This window comes from Talpa europaea (genome assembly GCF_964194135.1).
Source record: "Talpa europaea genome assembly, chromosome: 5".
Lineage (NCBI taxonomy): Eukaryota > Metazoa > Chordata > Mammalia > Eulipotyphla > Talpidae > Talpa > Talpa europaea.
This window is the reverse complement of record NC_140071.1, coordinates 43725246-43750385: the sequence shown is the minus strand read 5'-3', so window position 1 is coordinate 43750385 and position 25140 is coordinate 43725246. Positions and strand designations below refer to the sequence as shown.

Genomic DNA, 25140 nt, shown 5'->3' with positions numbered 1-25140 from the left:
TGATCTATGGAGGCTGGGAAAGGCCAATAAATTAATAATTAAAATAAAACCATGGCACCATCTGTTGGAAAAGTAGAAGTGGTACAAATCTATTCATGACTACTATTTATACTTAAAAAAAAGTAATGCAATCTAAAGACAAAAAAATGCAACACAAGGTATTGTAGAGATTGCAGGGGAAATATGTCATTGCAAGGAGTAAACTACTCTCCAGATTCCAAGCACAAAGACATGGAAGACTTTATCTTTCTATCAGAGCTCAAAAATTACCATGGTGAAGATATTCAAAAATGAATGCAGGGAGCACTAGAGGGGTGTGAGATAATCCTCACAGAGGGAACAATGTATATGGAAAGCCACTGAGGTGCAAAACTTGTCCTGCGGAGGGTGTTGAGAAACTGAGTACAAGCCAATGTACTGAAATATGTTGGGGAAAATCGTTTGCATAATATTAAATGATAGACCAACTAAGTTCAGGTGGCTCAGGGCTTCGTAGAAGGTAGATGGACTTGGTTTTGGTATCAGTGTTTGAACACCGTTGAACATTTGACTAATGGTATTTTTGGTCCGAGATGGAATGTCTAATGACTGGCTGACCACCCCATGAGAGCACAGTTCTATAGGGTCAGATATGATAGTGGGAAGATTAATTTTTGATATTCAAATTTTCAGTAACATTTCATTTAGTAATTTATTGTAAATTAAAAATGAAGCAATTCAAGTAGTATGTTCAATGGAAAAGGCAGCATGAATGAACATTTCCTCTTCTCTTAGGGATACCATTGAAGGAAAACTTTCTGTGTGTCTCTGCAAATTCTATAGCAGCTGCAAGTGAGTGGGTTACTTCTTTTCTTCCTGCACTGTGTGTGTAGAGCAAACAGCCTTGAAAGGTAGAAAGTGTGTCTTCAGGCAGGTTACCTTATAGCCTTGGGAAGTCAGGGTTTCTCTCTTCAAATGAAACTCTCTGTACAAGCATCCATCTACCCATCTGGATTCATCCTTCTGCACTTTTCTTTAGGCAAGGGGAACTGCCGTAAATACCAGTGGTCATGCTGTTTGATGTGTGGTGAGTAATAAATTCCTTGGCCTCTGACCCAGGAAACTTGTGTCTCCTGTCTGCATCCGTGAAACTGTGGCAGTTTGATCTGTTGGCTACTTGATCAGTCTGAGAGCCTTCATAGTTCTGGACAGGCTGCTCAGCCATCTGAGCAGGGTGGTACAATGCCAGGCAGGTGATACCTAGTGCTTTGCAGCCTACAAGCTATCATATTAGCATTTTTTTGTCACTGCTTTTCTCCTCCAAAGTCACAGGATGAGCTATTCTCAGACAATCACATCTTAAGTGTGACTTCTATTCTCAAATACACGTGTGAAATCTACTAGCAACTTATTATTTTGTCTTAAATATTCTTAACCAAGTGGGAAAAAAATTCAACAGAAAGAATGTTATATTAAATTTTAGCATCAGGCCATAAAAATATATTAAAATGATACTCAATTTAAAAGAAATAATTTTGTGTGTATATATGTGCCTGAAAATATAACTGAAGCCTATTTCCGTAAAAGATTATTATATGGTAAGCAATGAGGGCTAACACTATGTGTTCTGAGTATTCACAGAATTATTATTATCACAGTGGAGGATCGCCATAGGCTTGGGCTTGGCCCTTTTGACCAGGGATTTTGGAGCAGTATAATCAGACCCTGCCACTGCTACCATGATAGACTTTGGGGTGTTGCTCTGTCAGCTGGAAGAGGTGTTCTGTGTTGCCACTGTCCAGTACTGTGGCCACTAGACACATGAGGCTACTGAGAACTTGAAATTCTGCCTAGTCTGAATTGATATGATATGAGAGTATATTATATACCAGTTTTTAGACTTAGGGCAAAAAAGGAATAAAATATTTTAATAATTGTTAAAATTAATATTTCAAATACTATTTTAGATAAATTAAATATATTAGTAAAATTACTTTTACATTTTTAAAAAATTCTTTCACGGCTGTAAACAAGTTTAAATTACATATGTAGTTGTCCTTACATTTCTATTGCACATCTGTTCTAGATCCTTGCACATCAGCACACTCCCCAGTGAGCCACCTCAGCATCATCTGGAAGCATGTTAGAAACAAAGCATCTCATGCTTCATCCAGACCTACTGAATCAGATTGTATTTTAATGAAATCCCAGGTGATTTGTATGCATGTTAAAATTTGAGTAGCAGAGAATCCCTATGCTAAGATTGCCAGGTCAAGCAAATAAAAATACAAAATGCCCAGTTAAATTTAGGTAAACAATAAATAATTTATTATCACTTGTCCCAAATATTACACAGGACCTACATATATTAAAATTATTTGTTGTTTTTCTGAAGTTCTAATTTAACTGGGTGTCCTATATTTCTTTTTTTGCGAACCTGCCAAAAATCAGACACCTCTTGTCCAGAATCAGGAAAAGAACAAGAGGTAAAAGGAGAGGTCAAGAGTAGACGTTGGGGGAAATGAAAGAAAGGAAAGAAGAAAAGGAGTTAAGGGAAGAAGTAATAAGACAGGACATAGAAAGGCAACATTAATGGCTGTGACCTTTTCTGATTTATAATTTTTATTGGCATTTCTGCAATTTCTGGCAGAAATTTCTGGCATTTCTTCCTCATTTCTGCAATCCCTCTTGCCCCCAGTCATTGCACTTAAACCTCTCATTTTCTATAGGGGATTAGGCTATGTATAATAAGCCAGTAGGAGAAAGATACATACTGGGTGTTTTTACTCATATGTGAAATACAGAGAAACAAAACAAGAGGTCAGACAAAACCAAATCACAAACAAACCCTAGGAATCTGACTATAAAATTGAGGTTACCAGAGGGGACGGTGGAATGTGGAGAGCAAAGTGTAGAAGGGGCCTAGAGGACTGTGGTGAACTATGCGTGCTTTGTTTGTGGGTGTGATGTGGTAACATACATCCAAAGAGATGTTTACCTATACCTCTGAATCATACACAATGTTGTAAACCAATATTATTTCAAAAAAAAATTGTTATGTGACAGTCTCAAAAGAACATAAATTTCTAAGAAATGCTCATTGACATAGAGATATTTTCTCTAAGGATCTGTTCCTAATAATTTGTGATTGATTTAAATAAACAATCTAAGTAGACTCATTGGTTTTACTCTGGATTCTAAATTAAGCTGTATTAAGTCCCTTTCTCCACCTTTCCTCACATGTAATACATCCTGGTAAATTAACTGGCCTTTTATTGGAGGAATGTGCTGTCAGTCACAAGGCATGAAAAGGTACTGCCTCTGCAATGTTTGCATTTATGAATTAACAGATGTGGTTGGCTTGAAGAAACACATTCATTTCTTGATGGGAAGAAAAATCTTGTTTAGTTTTTCACTTATATTTTTATGCATGGGATTTTCACTAACTTTGGACCAGATACTTGCCAGGAAGAATGTAAGGTGAGTAAATTCACATCTTTTAAAGCAATGTATTCATGAATATCAGTGCAAGTGTGAAATTGGGTGATTCTGTAATTTCTTTATATTGTTACATAACTACATTTTGTTGACAATTCAAAATGGGTACACTAGATTATTCCTTAGCTAAATTAATTGAACTAAATTAATTGAACTACAATTTATAAATAAGAGACAAATATATAATCTGTATCATAAAAGAAAAGAGTTATTTGTTCAAAGTACACAAGAAGCATTTGTATTATGCATGAAAGTATATTTATGAGAAAATGATTCCTAAAATCAGTGTGCAGGGTTTTTGTTTATTTTTATATACACTTAGAAGTAAATGTTGTTTTTACACTTTCTCCTGTTATTATTGTGTGAGAAGAGAGTAAGGAACAATTTTAAAACCTCAGAAATATATAATGTGTCCCCTTAGAAAAGGCGTGAAATCATTTTAACTGACGAAAAACGGAAATAGTGTGGCATATGCCCTATTTAAAATGAACAAAATTTGTTTGTATTTCCTTTGTTCTTTTGGCTTATTTCCATTACATCTAAGATAAGCTGCAAAGATTTATCTATGTAGAAGAATAGTCAGAATCGAAATAGCAATTAATTGATGTCATATCTCTCAGTTACTCCTGATGTGCCATCTCAACAAATGCATCAGGGAATTTAGTGGGAACACAAAGGATAATGGCAAGTAGGATGGTAGGCAGAAGCTTGTGTTCACGGGTGCAAGCCCCCCACCCCGCCCCATTGTTTCCAAATCAGTCATTTCCTTCAGGTTCACTTTCAAATAATAAGTGACCTATACTTCCTCCGGTTTATATAGAAATGACTGCTTTGTGAATTACGTACACCAAGAACTATAAAAATCCCAGTACTGGTTTTGAAGCAAGGTTAATAGGTTTAAATAATCTTAGCTTCAGAAGAGATCCTGGAAATCACACAAATCAATGATCATTTTAATTTAATAATATGACATATAAATTCTTTATGAAGGAAATAACAGTGCTGTTTTGTGAATATTCTTTCAAATCATGAATCTAAAAATATTTTTCTATTCTGTGAGACAATTTAAGGTTCTTATGTCTCTAGAAGGGATGATTTTATTTTAAGCTTGATATATGTTTCCTAAGCTTAGAAAGAGCAGGGGTAACCACTCTTACATATTTCTTCCTCAAATTGGGTTTGTACTTAAACAAAAGGAGATTTTTTTTCCCCCCTCTCAGACAGAATTCCATTTTCCACTTCCTTTTCAGGGTTTGTTCTTTATTAGTTCATTCATTGCATATAACATTTAAAAAATTGGTATTTTTAAATAACTAGGTATAGTGCTAGGGCCTGGGTCTGCAATGCTGAGCAAATCATAGTTCCTGCCACCATGGGGTTGTAAGTCTAATGGGGGAGGTGCTGGTGAATCAAGTGATAGATATTATTATAAACTGTGAAAAGTGCTATGGAGATAAAGAGGGGCATCTATGAGCTCATTTAATAAGGGCACCTGAACTATTCTGAGAAGTTAGACTAGTGATGTTTTAGCTGTGAACTTGAGGATGTGTAGGAAATAAACAGGAGGTAAGGGAGAAGGGAGAACATTACAGAAGGAGAACATTGCGGATGGAAGAAACAGTAGCTGATAAAACTCATGAGGGAAGAAGAAAACATGAAGCATTCAGGGAACAGAAGAACCAGAGAGGGGAGGAGCTGAAACAAGAGGAGTTGGCAGGCTGAGCTCTGAGAGTCTTGTAGGCAATGGAGACAATGTGGTCTTCATCCTGAGTAAAATTATGAGGAGCTATCTTACGTGAGCCTCATCTTCACCGAGGCATACTTGGAAGACTCGTGATGGAGCACTTAGTAATAATAAATATGGCACCAGCTACTAGAAATCAAAGGCTCTTAATTACTTTTCTGGTATTGCAAAGGTCCCTTTTACTGGAAAAAGAGTCTGTGTATTTAGTATTATTTTAGGTTTAAATTTTTAAATTTTTTTTAATTTATTCACACAAGTAATTTTTATCATATAATTATTTTCTTTTAAGATTTATTTTTATTTATTTATGCATACAAGAACTGGGGTACAGGCCAGAGGTATGTGGGTGAGAGAACTCACCAGAGACAGAGTAGGGAGCAGAACAGGCAGACCTACTGAAATCCACTGCTGATGGGAGCAGCAGAGACAGGAGAGGTCTGCTACGCCACGTGGGTTAACTCCCTGGCCAGGGATCGAACTAAGGTAGCAGTGGCTGGTGATAGCTTGATAGCACTAAGATTTAACCCCTTCGCCACCAGGGAGGCCCTAATCATATAATTCTTTAGTTCCTACTTTATTTAGAGATTATGTAGGGATGAGAAAATGTACCTATCTTTTGGTTTTATGTGGCTTCCTATAAAACCTCATTAATTTGACTTAAATGTGGGGCAAGGCCTTTCTAAATTGTGATTTATTTTGCTAAGTAGTATAGCCACATATAATATGCTCATGATCATAAACTCGTGAAATGAAAATGAGCCTGCGTTGTGTAGTAAAAGATTTTCATTAGTGAACACAGAATTTTTTTTTAAGATTTATTTATTCATATGTACCAGAGCTGGGATGTAGGCCAGAGGTGTGGTGGGGAGGTGAGAGGATTCACCAGAGACAGAGTGGGGAGCAGAACAGGCAGACTGACTGAAATACACTGCTGAAGGCAGCAGCTGGCGAGACAGGTAAGGTCTGCTGTGCCATGTGTGTTAGCTCCCTGGCTGGGGATCGAACTCTTGCTTCAGTGGCTGCCAGTAGTTTCATAGTGCTGAGACTTAACTCCTCGCACCACCAGGGAGGCCCTGAACGCAGAAATTTTAATTAGTAAAGCAAAATTTCAAGTAAAACATGTTTAGTGATATGATAGCTTGTTCATTCCACTATCTATTTATACTTTATTCAGTAAACATTTATTAACATTTTAAACTCCTCTGCTAACTAGGTATTTCCAAATAGCTTGATAATTTTTCCTTACTTAGTCAAAACATATCTCATAATTTCCCATTATTTTTTATTCATTAAGATATTTTAAAATTGAATACTTAGCCCTGTATTGTGAAATACAATTTTTTACATAAATAAAACTCAAAGAAATTTAAAAAACTCTTTGTATATGGTTATATTATAGAATGTTTGGATATTGTCTGGGTGTTAGTGTTGCTTTCATATAATTAGTTACCTTTTTAATTTGCACTTTAATTTGCACTACAGAGTTTGGAGTTTAGGTAAATCTTTTGGTTTAGAGATCTTTTGGCTAAAGAACGTCTCTCTTGTAGTTACGTGATTGCTTTAATCAGAGTCTCACTTTTGCTGTTCAGGAAATTAAATTTCTTCCTGTTCCTACATGTGATTGGATTCTAAAGATTGATTCATGCTAATCCTACTCACAAGAAACTTAGTATAAATTAGTATGCTAATTTATAATTTTTCTTTCATTTTAAAGAAAATGTTATATGTATGTATGTCAATAAAAAAATGAAACCGCACCAAGAACCTCTAAAATTTTCATAGTTTCTGTGTAGGATGCTTCACCGATAAATGGCACTCAATTTGTTTCAAAAGCATCTAATTACAATTTTTTTTTTTTTTTGGTGGGACCCTCGCCCATGACTGGGGATCTAATTGGCGCTGCAGAGGCTGCGGGCAGCCTCTCAACCCAGTGCTCAACTGCTGCGCCACCAGGGGAGGCCCTACAAAAAAAAATTTAAACTATCAAAAACTGGATGGGGTCTTTCCAAATGATACTTCAGATATTCATATCTATACATCTTCTGGGTATCAACTGTCTTCTGGATATCAACTGGAATGGCATAGACTATGATGACAACCCTTGACATAGTGTTCATGATAGGACATAATCCATTCTTGAGTTGGCACTGCACTTCCTCAGATGTAGGCCGCCTGTACAATTATCTTCTATTTCTGAGAGAACAGCTACATCAAACTGGCTTATCAGCTAAATCTCGTTGGTCAAAATACCTGCTAATCAAGCAGATTAATAAATTCAAAGCAGGAACCTTTTCATCATTTTTACTGTCCGCTAAGAGCCTCACATGAGAGCGCCTTCTTGCAAGGTGCTGAATCAGTGAATGAGCCTCAGGTAACAAAGGTTTTTCAAGACAAACCAATAAAGCATAAAACTGTCTTTCCAATTTTGAAATAAAGTCTCTTTTTGTAAGCCAATTATTCATATATTCCAAGACACTAGTTACTGTTGTCCTGTTCATTCTGTTAACAGTACTAAGCAGGGGAGGAAAACCAATTTTGCGTAATCTGTTCCAGGACTTTTATTTGTGGCTGGTTCAACCACCTCTACAGCACATGATCTTTCACCCAGACAAAATTTTTTCCAGCCTTATTCATCTTGGCATTTTGGCATGGTCACATTGCTATCCAACTGTTGCAATTTCCAGTAACTTCTATGTCTGTTCACATTCTGTTGAATACTTGAAAACTGTGCCACTTGTTGCTGTTGCCACTGAAGTGTGGGGGAACATCCTTCAGGAGGAGGTTAGCATCTTGAAAGAGAAACATTCACACTTTGCTTCCTTTTAAACTTGTTTGGGTCAATTTGAGTTACCACAACATCTGGACAGTGAGCTGCCTCCATCTGGACCTGCCTCAGGTATTCCTAAGGCATTCTCAGTGGGTACCAAGGGATCAAAACCTTCAGCCAAATGTCAGGGCTCCACTGGCAATAGCCAGGACATCAGTTCTTTCACTGCAGATTCCCCTAGTACCTATGCCATAGACTTCCTCTAGTCCCACTCTAATTTAAAATATTTAAAGGAAGGCATTTTCAAAAAGAATGAATTAGAAAAACAAACTAAGGCATGTATGTTTTTTTTTTAAAAAAAAAAAAACCAGTGGACCAAGATGCATAATAAATTATAGAAAAAATTATTCTCTAGTGAGCTTTTTTACTAGTAACAATTACCACATTTCAGAATCTCAACATCCAACCCGAAACATTTATTTCTTGTTTTACTTGTTAATGGCTACAGGTGGGCTACCAGCGCCCTGTTTCAACTCTTTCCCATCTCTTCATTTTAAGACGCAGAGTGAAAGAACGGTCTCTATTTGGGCATGCCATTCTAATGACAAAGGGAAAAAGGCAAGAGGTGATAGACACAAGCTCATACACCACTGGCCCAATTGAGATATTGCCAAGCCTGATGATGGGACAGAAAATATTTCCCAATAACAGGGAGGTGTGAAGGCATATGTCAAAGGTAGGGATGTATATACCCCTGGAATTGTTCCCATGTTGAAAACAATTATATAATCCACCACACTGTCACAATACTTAAATATTATGCATAGACCATTTCTCAATTTGTTATTTAGACATTGTCTAATAATTCCTGTTATTTTGGATGTTTGTCTCCAGTATTGCCTTGCTTTCATCCTCCCAACCCTGTGATATAGCTATACAGTTACATTACTTCTTTCTGTTAAATATGTGCTTACACTTAGTGTGACTATACACTCACATACACACACAAACACACACATATTTCACAAATCAGTTCTTATACTGTAATTTCTTTTCTTTGTATAACATTTTCCTTTTCTCTTGAGTTGAAAATTACCTTTTTTCATTTGCAATATTTAAAATATGCAGGTTCATAATTATTTTCACAGTCCCATCATCTAACATGTAGTATAGTCTCTCAAATCCCCTTTTTACCTAGAGGACTTCCTTTTTTTTTTAAAGATTTATTTAGGTATACAAGAACTGGGGTACAGACCAGAAGTGTGGAGGGCGAGAGGATTCACCAGAGACAGAGTGGGGAGCACAACAGGCAGATTGACTGAAATACACTGCTGAGGGGAGCAGCAGAAAAGACAGGACAGGTCTGCTGAGCCATGTGGGTAGCTCCCTGGTCAGCGATCAAACTCGTGCTGCAGTAGCTGTAGATAGCTTCATAGGTTGTGTCTTAAACCCGTTGCGCCACTAGTGAGGCCCCTAGAGGTCTTCCTTTTGATCTCCCTACTTTAGAGCCCTGTTGTCCTCTTGCTCCAATCTGAATTGATTGGCTCTTGTACAATAATCATCCTTAGGCTTCTCTTCATCCCTCATTTGAGCTAGATCAACTGTTTATCAGAACCTATGTTTTCCTCTTGGTTTTCGCCCTTTGCTGGAATACACACTCCATTAGCTTTGGAAAGGGTATGAGATAGATATTTTCTAAATCCTTGCATAATTCTTGTTTTTTGTTTGTTCCTGAAAGCTAATAAATATTCTTTGTCACAGATTCCAAATTGTATTACAAGTACTTTATCTCATAAATATCAACTCAAAATGGATCATGGATCGAAATGTAAAAGCTAAAACTTTAAACTTAGAGATAAAACACACGAGAAAAAAATTTTGTGACATTGTTAGGAAAATATTTCTCTAAGAACCCAAAAACTTACACCATAAAAGGAAAAACCAACCACACTAGACTTTATGAAAATTAAAAATTTGCTTTTCGAAAGTCACCATTAGGAATATGAGAAAACAAGATATAACAAGATGGATGAAAATATTTTAAGTGTCTTTATCTGGCATAGGACTTTTATACAGAATTTACAAAGAGGTTTTTCAGCTCAATAGTAAGAGGACACTTAATTTTAAAACTTTAAATACTTCACAAAAACCATGCAAAAGGTCAAAGGGCACAAGAAAAGATGTTCAATGTCATTAATCCTAAGAAAAATGGAAATTAAAACTACAAGGAGATAGCATCTTACACCCACTAGAATGCAATTATTAAACAGACAATGCCAATAATGTAGAACCACAGAAAAGCTCATACAGTGAAGTTGATTGGTAGTTTTTTTTTAAAGTAAAACAAGCTTCTGCTATATGACTCAGCTACTCTTAAGTATTTGTTCAAGAGAAATAAAAACTTAGTCCACATAAAACCCCTGTACAACAATTCTCATATCTTTATTTGTAGTAACCCCAAACTGGAAACACTATAAATATCTGTCAATGGTACATAGGCAACATGTGGTAGAGCCATATAATGAAATATTTCTCAGGAATAGAGGAGTAAAACATTGATATACATAACAACATCAGTGAATTTCAGTCATGTTAAGACTAAAAGAAATCAATCACTAAAGAATATGCTATGTGGTTCTATTTATACTTGAAGAATGTGCTATATTATTTTATTTATACTTCTAGAAAGTAGTCTGTAGTTATTTGTGGCTGAGAGTGAAGGGAACATTTTTCCACTGCAAAAATGCATCACAAATCTATTGTGAGATATATTAATGTTCTGCCTTTATTGTGGTGGTGTGTCATGGGTGTGTACATATGCCCAAACTCATTGAATTATACATACTGAATAGATGCAGTTTATAATACATTAATTATTCCTCAGTGAAGTTGATAAAAATGAATGGATAGTTTGCATGCTTGCATAGATTTACTAATAGCAATTACTGAACATCACAGCCATCAATCTGCCATCTCAGAAATTCTCATTTGGTAATAGAGATTGTATTAAAAAGAAAATGGTGCACTTAATTTCTAATTGGTTTCCATGTAATTAATTCTAAAGCACTTTCTACCATGATGTAGATTTGGTAATTCTTTATCTAAAATTATATATTGCATATATATCATAACATGATATATCTATATATTTCTCTAATTATAAAAGTGTTCCTTTATATGATAGTTATAAATAAGGTTTTGATAGGAATCACTCAGTATGGAGTTTCATCTGCATTCTCATATACTTCAGTACAAATTATGAAAAGCTTAAAATATGCAATAAACTATAAAATATTTTATGACATTTATGACAGAATTGGATATTTAACCAATGATGTATTTAATGTTAAAGAATTATTAAAATTTATAGATGTATTTGGGCCATTATTTTTAAAAAAAAATGCTTTTATATTAAAGGCACGTAGTATCCAATTTCTGATTTTTTTTTTCAAAATAATACCAGAGAGGGAAGTGATTGAGCTTATGGGTAAAACAAGATTGGTTGTGACTTGTTAATTGCTAAAGCTGCTGATAGATACAGTTGGGGGCAGGGGTTATTATATCTTTCTGTTTATATTTGTGTATGTTCAAAATACTCCATGATGAAAGATGTGTCTGTTTTCTAATTAAGCAATTTAACTTCCAGAAATTTAACTTAAGGAACTGCTCATTGGTGTGAACTGACAATCCACAGTGATGTTCCATGTAGTGTTTATAAATTGTTATTAATTACTTATTAAATACTTAATAGGAATCTGATCAAATAAGTTGATACATTTGCATGACATAATACCATATGGAATTTAAAATGATGTCAGTATATAATACCATGGAAAAGTATTTTTGATAATTTTTAAGCGGAAGCAGTTTTTAAATTCCAAAAGAAGATGCTTGCAAAAATCTGTCTTTAAATTTATAAAAGTAAATCACCTCGGTATGCCTGTGTGTATCCCTTTGTGTGTGTGTATAACATGAAGTACTTGAAAAATACATCATAATTTATATTACAATTTTCAGAAATAAGTTTTTGCCAATCGAGTCTATCTTTTTTAATAAAAAGTGTGGAATATTTTGACTTTAATATTTTAAAAATATAGTATAGTATAAAATTTCATTGTAAATATTTTATTATTTGGTTTATTATTTGCTTATTTGTTATTAAAACTCAGTGTCTAGCAACTGCTTTGCACATCATGGGCGCTCAGTAATATTATTCAATAAATAAAGATTAGGGTTGATTAAATTTTTTTTCTTTAAATTCTTTGCATTCCTTAATTTCTTGAAGAAAACATTACTTTTAACATCACTATAAAAACATAGTTATTACAGACTAAGTTTCTGCTCCTCTATTGAGATGTAATATACTAAAATATCTTCCTTGACTTCACATAAAATCTGAATTATAGATACATTCAGCATCTTGTTTTACTTTTCTGTTTTTTTCCCTAGTTTTTTCTCTCGAACATCTTCAAATAAAGAAGTGGTTATAAACAGTGGTAAGACTTGTAATTGCCCTCATGATTCCTGTGGGTGGGGAGGGGGCAAGCATTTAAAGAGGGTTTTGTCAGTGATGGGCTTCCCTGCGCACTGGTGCTTGTGCTAGGAGTCTCCCGTGAAAATATCTAACACGAGTGTGTTTCTAGATTATGAGTCTGAAGAAGCTCAAGCCTTTTATATTTCACTGTGGTTAGCTTCATTGTCATGACACTACATTAATAAATCAGTGGCATTTATTATATCATTATTTACTTAACAGATCAAGAAAATAATGATGATATGAAACCAATTCAGAACTTCACGACAAAACCAGTCACACAGGTCACACAGGTATGGATTTGTTATGAGACTAGATCTCATCTAAAAACTTTTTTTACTTTTTTAAAAAAAGGGATATTATTTAATCTGGTAAAATCTATCTACGAACCCTATCGTCAATATCATAATTATTAAAAAATACTGAATTTTAACAAAGAATAAGGGAATGATGTTAACTGTTGCTCCATATTACGGTAGTCTTTTAGCCATGACAGTTAAGCAAGATTTTGTTTATTTAGCTTGAATTGTTTAACTTTAGAGAAAAATTTGTGCAAAAAAAGTACAGAAAGTTCCCATATACCTTCTCAGTACCTCTCCCTCTCCAATTTTCCCTGTGTTTAATATCTTGCATAAGGAGTAATATATTTGTTACAGTTGATGAGCCTTTATTGGTTCCTCATTGTTAACTAAAGTCTACAGTTTATTAGGGCTCATTCTTTGTGTTATACATTTTATGGGTTTTAACAAATGTATATATAGCCACCATTATAGTATCATGCAAAGTGATAGTTTCATGGCCCTAAAAATCTGCTGTGTTCCAACTATTCATTTCCCCCCCCACCCACCGCCACCTCTCTCACTAAGGTGACTTTTTAAAAGTCTATGTTGCTAATATTATTATTTGCAAAGTTTTTATTTGTTTGTTTTTCACATTTTTGGTGTTGTGGGACTGGGTCAATGTACCTTTCAGGTATTCCTGTCATTTTTTTTTTCCTTCCCCCACCCCTTCCTGTCATTTTAAGCCTGTTTCAGTCTGGCCCAAACATCTCCTTTGTCCCACAATAGTGTGGATTATGGAACTAGACAGATCAGAATTGCAGTGGGTTATGAATAACACCTTTTACTTGCTAGAAACCTTTTAGACCGTGAAAACAAGTTCATGTTTTAAATTTGTTATTTGATTAATTAGGCTTTCAACTACAGTCTGAACAGACAAAGACATTTAGAAAAGGAATCTTGGAATGCATTCAGCTATCATAGCCCAGTTAATGTCTCCATTGATGGAATTCCCTGTATTCTCTTCTGGGCAAAAAGAATAACAATTAAATTTAAGAATCAGACCCAGCTGGACCTAACAGAAGAAGCTTTTGGCCAGAAGGCCACAGTGGATGCTGGCAACTCACAGTGCAGTGAAGAAAGTGCCACGTAAGTTGACCACTCACCTGAGGAAAGCCTTATCATAACATAGTCTGTTAACTGGAGGTCTGGTTTTTGGTCAGTTTAGAAAAAAAAAAAAGTAGGTTCCTTTGCATGACCCTGATACATACTTCTGAGGAAATATTTATTCTCTAACATAATAGAACGAATCAGAAAGTAGTTTTTAAAAATATGTATTTTTTCCCAGCAGTTTTCTTTTGAATCCTTTAACTATGACATTATTATTATTATATAAAATCACAGTTCTGGAAAATGAAGGCTACTAAATTCATTCTAAAAGAGAAAAAAGGATTCCTGGCTTGGCATGAATTTCCAGTGTGAGGTGGCAAACTACTTTATCCCACCAGGGAGGAGAGTCCATGTCACTGAACAGACACATTGATATCCCGGAGGGTGCAAAAGCATGCTGACTCTGGCCAGGGCTGATGTTTGAGTCTAAGGCATATTATAAAGATGTGTAACATTGGCTCTTTGCAAATGCGCAAGGGAGCTTTTCAGTGGACAGTATTCAGAGAATTGTTTAGGAGGTTTCAAAATGATTAGAAATAATTAGTTTTGATTTGAGATAAGCAGATTAAACAAATATCCCTTTGATGAGAAAATCCATTGCCAGTGCCTTTCTCTGTTCTTCAGTCATCCAAGCATTTTTTGCTTGTGTTTGTTTTGGTCCAGAGGGAAGAAGTCTGGCATGTCCCACTTGCTTTCTATAAACTTCCTTGCTTTCAACATTTGCTGGTATAATGGATGCTCTGAGAAGATAATTCTGTTTTGTTCTGACCTGTTTTAGATGGGCAGGATGCTTTGTATAAACTGCAACATGCTATATGTTTGTGTGTGTATTCCTTTATATATTTTATATACATTGGAAACACTTTTTTATTCCTGAACTTTACATTTAAAGATTCTTGATGATATATAAAGATAGGTTGTATTAATACACTGTTACAATTTGTGTTACAAGTCTAACTAAATATCTTGCTATTCAGTATGACTATCTCTTATTATGGAATTAGGGAATTATAAGCATAAGCATCCTCCCTTGTTTAGATTTTTTTAGCAGTAGAACCTGCAGACTCCAGTACTCTGAGGGCATTGATTTTCCCCTCACACTCTAATTGATTTCTTTATTTGTGGTCAGCTATGCTGAAAGAGGCAGATTGCCTGGGAATAATTTGGCCTGTCAGTGGCTGACTGACCCTCCTTGATTCCATTTAGCCTTGCTTTCGGGTTTTTATGGGGAAGATTAGGACACTATCTCTTTTTGCTGGGCTTTAGAAACTTCAACGATCCTGAGGACTTAGGGACACTGGCTTCTAGCTCAGTGACTTTACAAACAGGAGCTATAAAATCATCATCTGTGAGATGGAGATGACTGTCTATTAATGAACAGGCCTTGAGCACTTCCCATCGCCAGGCGGTGTGTGAGCACTTCACAAGCACAGTAACTGTTATTCCTCACAAAACAACTGTAAGTCCCTGAATCACAGGTACTGTTAACACCTATGTTTTGGATGAAGAAATCAAAGCTCTTCGAGCTTAGGAAACTCACCAAGGCTATAGAGCTTGTGTGTTAATTGAGCTAGGGTCTGAAATGTCTTTTTCAATGTCATTTTACCACCTCTCTTGTCCTATCTCATAGCGTAATGAAAATCAAAGAGGAAATGTATGCATAAAAACTTTGAGAACTTATCAAGTGCTGACTTCCCAATTAATCGTCCATACTTGCTTCCTAACTAATCTTCAATAGTAGTGATAAATACAGTAAAATACTGTGTTGTTCCCCGGAGAAGAGGCCTAGCTTTGGTTTTCACAATAGAATTGGCCCTTGATCAAGAAGGGTTTGAAATGTGAGGCTCCACACATAGAAGGATTTTTTCAACCCTTCTTCCTCCTCAACCACTCATCATAAAGATGAGGTGAAGATCTTAATCATGACCCACATATGATTTTCTTAATAACATTTTCTTTTCTCTGATTTAATCTATTGTAAGGATATGCTATATAATACATATAGCGTACAAAATATGTGTTAATTGACTGTTTATGTTACTGGCCCCGCTTCTGGTCAATAGCAGGCTATTAGTAGTTATGTTTGTAGGAGAGTCAAGCATTATGTGCGTTTCCCACAGTGCAGGGGGTCAGCACTCCTCACCTCCAAGTTGTTCAAGAGTTGTTATACACACATTAGTGGTGGGTGGGATCTGGCTTTTTTCTTCTTGGTCACCACCCTAGAATTTTACTTGGGGCAAGTCCTGCATGTTCAGCATCCACCTTCTGGGCTCCTACTCAGGCCCACCCAGGCTGGTGAGCAGGAATCTTCCCAGTGCTAAAACAGTAACCTTGATTTCAGTGAATCACATAGATTGGTGAGAGGCCCTTGCTCATCTGGCATGAAAATCTTATGTTCTCATGAACCAGAAAGGGAGTTGCTGAAAGAACAAGCCCGAGAGAGACATAACCATTTAAGGTCAAAAGCACAGATTAGAAAAAGATGACCATGTTTTAGTGTTTGGAAACAAAAATGTTCAGGAAGAGGCAAATTGTTGGCAGACAGTTTTGCTACGGAAGTCTTTTTAAATAGCGAAAGCCCTGCAAATAGAGCATAATCCCAGCATCTGGGATATATCTGTGTATATTTTGAATTTAAGCAATGACAGTCTGAAGAATTCAGAATCTGTCCTGAACATGGGAGGGTAGGGCACTTGGAAGAGTAGAAGAAGCTCCCTTTTGAGTGACTTGCTAGATTGTACCTTTCCTTTGTGTTCCCAGATTATGGTCCAGTACCTGGCACTTAAAATAGTCTCACTGAATGATGGTTCAGTTTGCCTTGTTGAAATCAGGCAGAGCAAATATTCAGTTTTCATAAACACCAGGGTAACTAGAGAAAGTTCTTGGAAGTGAGAAGTGTGGAGGCTATTGGGTTACTCCATCAGATGAGGACTGATTAGGATGGGCTCACCATGCTTTCGTGTTTAACTGTAGTCCAGTTTATGGGTAACTAAGCTCTCTATTTTGATGGACTGTGGTGTTTCTGTTTTCTTAGGTTGTTTCTGAAGTTTGGTGATGCTGAAAATGCTAAAGGTCTAGCTATAAGGTAGGTATGGCTACCATTTTGGAGTCTCAGGGGAGCAGCATATCAGATAATCTCCATCTAATTTATTCATTCAACATGTAAATATCAAGGGCCTGCTATGTGCTAATGACTGTGCCTCAAAAATGCCACATCTACCTAATCACCCTGAAAAATCAGTGGTGTTATGATGGGAGCCTATAGTAATGTTTTCTTTCATTTCTGTCAAATCATCTTTAGTTTTTTCTCCTTTATTTAGGCACCCAGAGAGCACAGGAATACATGAATGTGAGACGCTGATACCCTTTTCCTCTGAGGGAAAAAAAAAAATCTAATATGTCTAGAGGTTCAAGGGCTGAGACCCTGACTTAAAGTTATTTTCCATGTAACTCCTGAAAATGAATCACACTTACCATTTAATAAAAATGAAAATGTCTTTTAGCTGAATTCCCTAGCAGAGAAGCAACACTTGTCTGTACTTTTCTATGTCTAAGTATGGAAGGCTCCATCTGCCAATGGTGATTTATCCAGCCAGTTAAGAGGTACTCTGATGAATGGGGTGATTTGAAGGCATTGCATTATTTTCTCTTATAAAAATATGTTTTCCTTCCTATAGAACCTACCTTTTAGTGAAATAGGTAGCTGTGTCTTTGACATTACTTGGGAAACCAGCAGGGTGTGCTAGAGTAGTTTTTCCTAAGCTGTGTTCTCTGGAACACTTTTGCATTGTGAAAACATTTATAAGATTCCTAAGAAAAGGGGTTCTGTGGTCAGATGTGTTTGAGGGAGACTGCAGACATCACCCTCCTGGAGAGTCATAGTGTAAACCTGTATATTAGCTTTTCTGTGAAGATGCCATTAAAATTGCTGCACTTGCTAACTTTGATTAACCTAGTATTTAAGCTTGGAAAGCTCTTCCTCAGAATACTTCCTGCATATCATGGGACACTGGCTTTTCATTATTCTACAAATATATGCCATCATCTTTTGGAAAGACTTTGTAAGGAAAATAGAATCCCACAAAATGACCAAACACATACACATATCTGTTTGATACAGACATGGGGAATATTTTTTATTTAAATTACACGTCTTTTATTTAAATAACACGTCTTTCCCCCCAAGGAAAATAGTTTTACTTTTGTGTTTTCTGATGATAAAGGTATGTGGCAGATCCTGTTAGTATCCTGATGATGTTTTTTTGGTGTTTCCACTTGAGATAACTATTGTGCATCCTTTTAACTTTCAACTGCCAGATTTTCTTTGCCTAAAAGCTCTCTTTAGCCAGAGAGACTCACTGCCTCCCATCCCTACCCCAGTAGCCCTCAACCACAGGCTGATAGAAGGGTAGAACTAGCCCAGTGTCCTGCTCCTCAGGTAAGATAACTCAGAGTTAAGCATTCTACCCTGGCATGGGTAGGAATAGGTTCTTCGTGACCTGAATCCCCACTGAGGTGGGATGAGTGGATCCTTGCCCCTTTTGACTGCCTTCTCTGCCTCTATCATTTCTCTTCTTTCCACCTTTCATATCTTGAGTGAGAAAATTCTCAAATAGACTTAGGATTACCTTTCCAAAAGGTATCTTATATTTATAACTTTGTCTCACTCTCTGCTTCTATAAGAACCCAAACTACAAGGTAATATATGTTTATTGAAATCAGAAAAAAAGTTAGCTAAAAAAGAAGAGGAAATAAAAATCACCCACAATCCAATCACCATTTGTAATTACTTTAACATTTTGATTATCCTTCCAGATTTTTTATGTACTTTACCTGTTTTTAAAGAAAAAATTTGATGTATGTATATTATAGTGTTTTTGTGACTGAAAATATTTCATTCCAAAGTGGGTAAGAGTGTCAGATTGGGTTTGAAGCCCAGTTCCAATACTTTCTCTTTAAATAAACCTGCACTAGTTATTTACTTAACCACTCTGTACCTTACATTTCTCATCTATCTCATGGTATAGTAGTGAGGGTGACGTAAAATCCACATAGATTCATGAAAGGGTGCTTGACACATAGTAAAAGCTGTCACTATTCATTCTGACCATTACTTATTTAGCTAACTCTGTATTGATGGCCAATTAAATTTTTCTCTTTTTTTTTTTTGCAATAATCAAAGTGTTAATGCCAAAAAGAAAGCCAAACTTTTTGTGTTTTTCGTTTTATAGGAATCTTGCTCACTCTTGGGGGCTGCCCTCTCATTTGCCTTAATTCTCCCCAACAGGGGACTGCTGTTATAAACCAGAAAACCAAAAGCCTCTCTTGCAACTAGTTCTACTACCCAACAAGAGAGGGCGCGATTGTACTGCTCATAGAGGAAGTCCTGTGTCAGCAATTTAGAAAATGCTTTGGGGGTAATACGGTTTTATAATTATTTTCAGATTCACTCTTACCAATTACAACAAGTTGGCCATCCAGAGCTGGTTTAGTTTGCATCAAGTTGAGATTATTTTCAATAATTCAATCCAAGCAACTTTTAATGCAACTGGCATATATGCTCCTGCAAGTTATTCCTACCACTGCCAGCGGGTCAGCAGCCTGCAGCGCTACAATGCCCCCTTGTTGCCCAGCGACGTGGATGAAATGTCAAGCCTGTGGGAGGTCACTTTTGTTGATTTCCAGGTAATAAACCAAAACATATATGCTACACATCTGCATATTTGGTGCTAAAGAAATCTGTGTTTGTCTGAGAACACCTAAAATGGAAACAAAGATGTTTAAGGAAAACAGAGGAGTGAGAACCTTCAAAATAATATTGGTATATTTTTATCTTCTAACGTATGAAATGGAAGAGGCTAGAGTATATTTCCTTTCCCTACACAGGCCCTTCCCAACCTTCCCAAGGACTTGCTTCTACATTCAGGTGTTTCTAGTCACTAATAATTATCAGCAAGGAATGCTTCACTGTAAACCAGAATAAAGCTGTGGCATGAAGTCCAGTGACTGACACTTCCTGGAGTGAGAGGCCCTTCCAGGGAGAGGAGTTGCCAGACAATTATTTTATTTCCTTCAGGGAATAGAGCTGTGATCCTATCAGGGCAGATAAGATGAACCTCTGTAGCGTGACTGACAGCTTTGGCAGTTAGTGTAGGAATAGAACTGTCAGCCAGGGGGTCAAAAATATCCCTAAGATCCTCTTGAAAGTATTTGGGGAAAGGCATGGGGTCATAAGAGGTTCCTTGTCACCACCAGAATCTTAGGCTGAGAGACATCTGTCAAGTACCTCTGTCCTGTTCACCTGTGAGAGAAGCTTCACTTGTTCTTCTGACTCACTGAGTAACAGTGGATATTCCATTCCAGAGGTTCTGCATTTCCAAGGGTTTTGCACATCCCTTTTATAGGCACTTGACAACCTTTTCTACATATAAACAGAAATCCATATATATAAATATACATATACACACACATGATATATATATATATATATATATATATATATATATATATATATAATCCCTCTTACCACCCACTTCCAAATTTGGAAAGGTATGGTGTTTTTGAGAGGTAATTTGGTATTGTGAAGGAGCTTACATTTTAGAGTCCAACAGATCTGACTTCAAATTACTTTTCAGCTACTTGGTATAGTGATTCTTCAAAAATTAAACATAGAATTACCATGTAATTCAGCAATTCTGCTTCTAGTTATATGCCTAAAATAATTGTATACCCATGGTCATAGCAGCATTCATCAAAATAGCCAAAATGTGGAAACAACTTGATGTCTCATGAAGAATAAATTAATATCTAAAGAGGAAAGAAATTCAAGTACAGGCGACAACATGAGTTACCTTGAGGATATTAAGCTGAGTGAAATAAACCAGCCACTGAAGGACAAACATTTGTATGATTCCACTTAGTGAGGAAACAAGAATGTCAAACTTGGAGATTGAAAGTAGAATGGAGGTATCTAGGGGCTGGAAGCAGAGGGAAATGGGAATTCCAGTTGAATTCAAGTTAAACTGTAACAGAGTATCAGTTTTGCAAGGTGAACAGACTTCTGGAGATGGATGAGTGATGAAGGTAGTTGTACAATTCTGTGAATGCGCTTAATGCCACTGAACTGTACACATGAAATGGTTAGGCTGGTAGGTTTTATGTTATGTCTACTTTATTTTATTTTTAGATTTATTTATTTATACAAGAACGGGGGTACAGGCCAGAGGTACAGGAGGGTGAGAGGATTCACCAGAGACAGCAGCAGAGAGCAGAACAGGCAGACGGATCAAAGTCACTGCTGAGGGAAGCAGCGGGTGAGGCAGGAGAGGTCTGCCATGCCTGTTATGTCTACTTTAGAATAAGAAATATATAAAACAAAAACACGGGAGAGAAGAAAAACAAAGAAATAAAAGATCAATCAGAGCGATTGGTGAGGTCAGTACACAAACTATGAGACATCTGTATCTGCCCTGACCGGAGGGGGCACAGTGAAGTTTAGGCAGTGAAGGTGTGGAGCAGCCAGCATAAGAATCATTCACTTATATGTTCATGCGGTCCATTGGACGACTGAAAATATGTTTATGAGGAGCACATCCATTCCTGGTGCTGGGCAATATGTGCCACCAACCTCACCAGCATCCTCACAGGAAATGCAGAGATGGGCCTTGTTAAAACCCCCTGAATGTAAGCAGACGGCAGAATGCAAGCCCAGTCCAGGGCAGAGGTGGCGGCGGTGGTCATAGTGTGGTCAAAGGATGTATACAAAAGGTTGCATTCTGCTGATCTGGCTCTTTCTAGGACCAGAGTATAGAGAACTGTGGCAAGCATGACAAACTCCAAAACCTTCAGTAATGGTCACATGCCTTGAGTAGGCCATCTGGAGTCTGTGGTCAAGGGTAACTGCATCACAAGCATTTTTTATTCAACTCTAGCTAATTTTCACTTTGTAGGAATATAACCCCAGTGATGCTGGAGCTTCTGACTTTTCAGTAGAAGTTGGAAATCTGAATTCTTAACTGGAAATTTTCAGGATGTTCGAATATTGGGCCAAACAAAACTTCCCTATGGTTTAGATATAGTGTGTTTGTAACCGCTCATCAGAAGGTGGACAGGCAGTATGTCCTCCGGGCATTGTGCACATGGTTCTCAAACATGTCCTGCTACTAACTGAGTAAACATGAGGATGTTCGCTTTGCTTGGAGTTGCAGCATCATGTGAGGCCATCTTTGCTCAAAGAGGTGCTTGACTCCTCAGGCACTTGGCAAAGAGAAGGGTGATTTGTCCTTTCACCGAGGGACCGGATCAAGAATCCTGGAAGCCAGGCCAGGAGTCTTCTTTAGAAGCTATTTTAATTCATTCTAAAGCACAGACAATTGAGTGAATAAGGCCCTAAAGGGCTGTGGCATGGTGGGTGGCTACAATCATTTTCACAGGGAAAAATGCTTAAATGCACTAAAGTCATTAAAATAAGTTCTCAATAAAACACTCATGGATTCAATTTTCTGATTAAAACCAAATAGGTGACTGGGTGAGGTGATGCTTGCTAGGTTTATATCCTAAAAGCCAGCTAAAGGGACTGCATTCCAGTAATGCTTACTCTCTTTTTAGAACAGCTGCTCTGTTAGACCTGCTTCTTTCATTTTGATAATATTCAGATATTGGGGTCAGTTGTTAATTTTAAGCTCTCCTAATTCCAAGTAATTAAATCACTTCATTTGCACCAATGAGAAAGTATTTCTTTCTGTACTCTGGGCAGAAGTCAAGGAGGGACTGGCATAGCTTTCCCAAAAACAGTACCAAGTCTGTAATGTACAACTGATGAAGAGGTAGTGATGAGAGAAGGAAGAAACAGAACACGCCAAGAGTTATGGAGTCATAAACGGAAAAGTGACTCTGAAGCCAGACTCAGCCTGGGTTTGATTATAGCTTCACTACATCTAATGCTGTGTGATGATTGGCAAATTACTCAGCTTTTCTGTGCCTTTGTTTCTTTATTCATAAGAGTGATAAAATAGTAATTTACAGACACTTGTGAGTATTAAATAAGAGAGTATCTGGTACATAAAAATATTTTCAGTAAGTGTTAGCTATTATTATCCATATTTGACTTCATTGGAAATCATGATATCTTCCTGTAAAAGACTCTGTCTTACTCCTGTCAACAGAATCAGAGCAGAGGAACGAAACATAAATTTCTCTGTAAAATTTATACTAACACTTATAAAATTGAGTATGAGTATTGAGTATAAAATTAACTTTTAGAGATAACCACATCAGTTGTAGTTTCAGATGAACTAGAATATTCCAAAAGATCATATTCAAAAAGGTTTTATTTGAGACTTGAATTTCATGAGCGTCTTAATTATGACAACCATACATCCTGGGGTTTCTAAACTTAAGTCAAATTAAATTTCACTGTCTCCTTAAACACACTCACACTTGTTAGATCATGTGTATAAATTATATGTTTAAATATGGCTAAGTATCTTAAAATAGTTGGCTAAGTAGAGATGCAGAACCCCCAGCCCAACTGGGAAGTTCTTAAGACAGAATGGAGATGTCACTTCAGCTTTTTCAGCACTTTGTTTTCCCCGACAGATCCAAGGCTTTACCATCAATGGAGGACAATTTGCCAATGCCCGAGACTGTGCGTCTTCCTTCTCGCCAGCCATTCTGATTGGCCTGGCAATGTCCCTGATCCTGCTGCTGGTTCTTGCCTATGCCCTGCACATGCTCATCTACCTGCGTTATCTGGACCGGCACTACAATTTCATTGGCTCTCCAGTCCACTTCCCCCAGTTGAAAGCTCAAGATGCAGCTGAAGAGAAGGAGCTGCTGAGGAGTCAGGGTGTTGAATGCTATGAACTGAGAAACCAACAGATCTGCAAAATTTATGTTTAGCAGCCCCTTTCCCACAGTAAGTCCACAGTGGGCCCTGAAAGAAGCTGCTTCTGTTCTATGCCATTTGACTTATGATAAATGCCATTTTAATCAAAGATTTGATTGAAAAAAAGAAAAAGGAAACACATGATAAATTGCTTTTGAAGCATCCACTGGCTTACTCAGAATTGGGGCAATAAAAAAGGTGTTTCAGAAATTCCACAGAGATAATCACAGTTGTTGCCTCAAAGCGACCTTGAGAGTAAAGGGATGTTTTATGTTAGGGAGACCAAACAAACACAAAACTGTAATATAAGAGAAGGAAAGAAAATGTACTTGCTTTGCCTTGCCTGTGCCAGTTTGGTAAATGTAAAAAGAAATAAATCCATGGTTATCTGGAAGTTCAGAATCAAAAAAATTTTGTGACATAATTTACATTTTTCAGAAATTATGTCTCAGCTTTGTTTTAAAAAAATACTCTTTGATTCTTCATTGAACTCTTATGGGAAGACTCCTGTTAATATGATACAACTCTTTATTTAAGGACTTTCTTGTTACTTGCTGTCCAGAGGCAGTCCATTTCAGCCTGTGATGTCAGGGTAATAGTCTTGGCAGTATCTTACTTCTCTTGTCTAGTTGTGGTCCCAAAATTGGTCTCATTTGTCTGCCTTAGACTGCCATTAGCTCCCTGAAGTACCACATGAAATAACAACTAATCTAAATAAGAGCAGTGTACTTGCTCAGTTTTAAGACAGATTCACTAATTCCCCTCGCAATGAGATAGTGTCCCTGAAACTCCTCTTTGATGGAAATTCTGGAAGCACCACTAATTTTGCCATCCCTTTCTTCCATATAAATTTCCCCATAATCCTTGTCATTTTTTTTTTTTGGAAGATCCTCATTAAAGCGTCTCTAATATGTCCTCTGTGTTAAAGAGACTTATGAGTAAAAAGTGCTTGGCATTTCTTTAACCAAGTTTCCTCATATGACCTTGGTTCTACTGAGAAGATACCCTTCTACACAACCTAGATAGCAGATGGGGACTATGTGGGACGGGAGGTCATGTGCAGGGAAATTGGATCTTCTGGGCAACTGTGGTATTGGGACTACAATGTAGTTCCATCTCAGGTGGGACTCAAATAGGAAATGACACTGACAGTGGGATTTCTGATAGAATGGTCTCATGTTGGGCATTTCTTCTGAATTCATTATTTTGGCTATGATTATAGGTTTGGCCCTTTCAAAATTCTGTAAACTCTTAATACTCTGTAGTGAATTTCTTTCTGTTTTA

General features: G+C 36.8%; 1 protein-coding gene and 1 pseudogene across 2 annotated transcripts; one reads left to right on the top strand and one right to left on the bottom strand.

The window, feature by feature from the left end:
• Positions 1-7431: 7431 nt before the first annotated feature.
• On the bottom strand, positions 7432-8758 carry LOC311170515 (gem-associated protein 2-like; annotated as a pseudogene). Its single transcript has 2 exons — positions 8741-8758; positions 7432-8232 (listed from the first exon to the last, which is right to left on the bottom strand). The product of its transcript is annotated as a gem-associated protein 2-like (transcript).
• A 4006-nt stretch (positions 8759-12764) lies between these two features.
• On the top strand, positions 12765-23907 carry LOC311170514 (V-type proton ATPase subunit S1-like protein; the record flags this gene model as incomplete). The annotated part of the gene is made up of 5 exons (XM_084232928.1): positions 12765-12815; positions 13714-13949; positions 17005-17055; positions 19415-19655; positions 23568-23907. 5 exons carry the CDS (start codon positions 12765-12767, stop codon positions 23868-23870), a joined length of 882 nt encoding a protein of 293 aa, XP_084089054.1. The 3' UTR covers positions 23871-23907.
• Positions 23908-25140: the final 1233 nt, after the last annotated feature.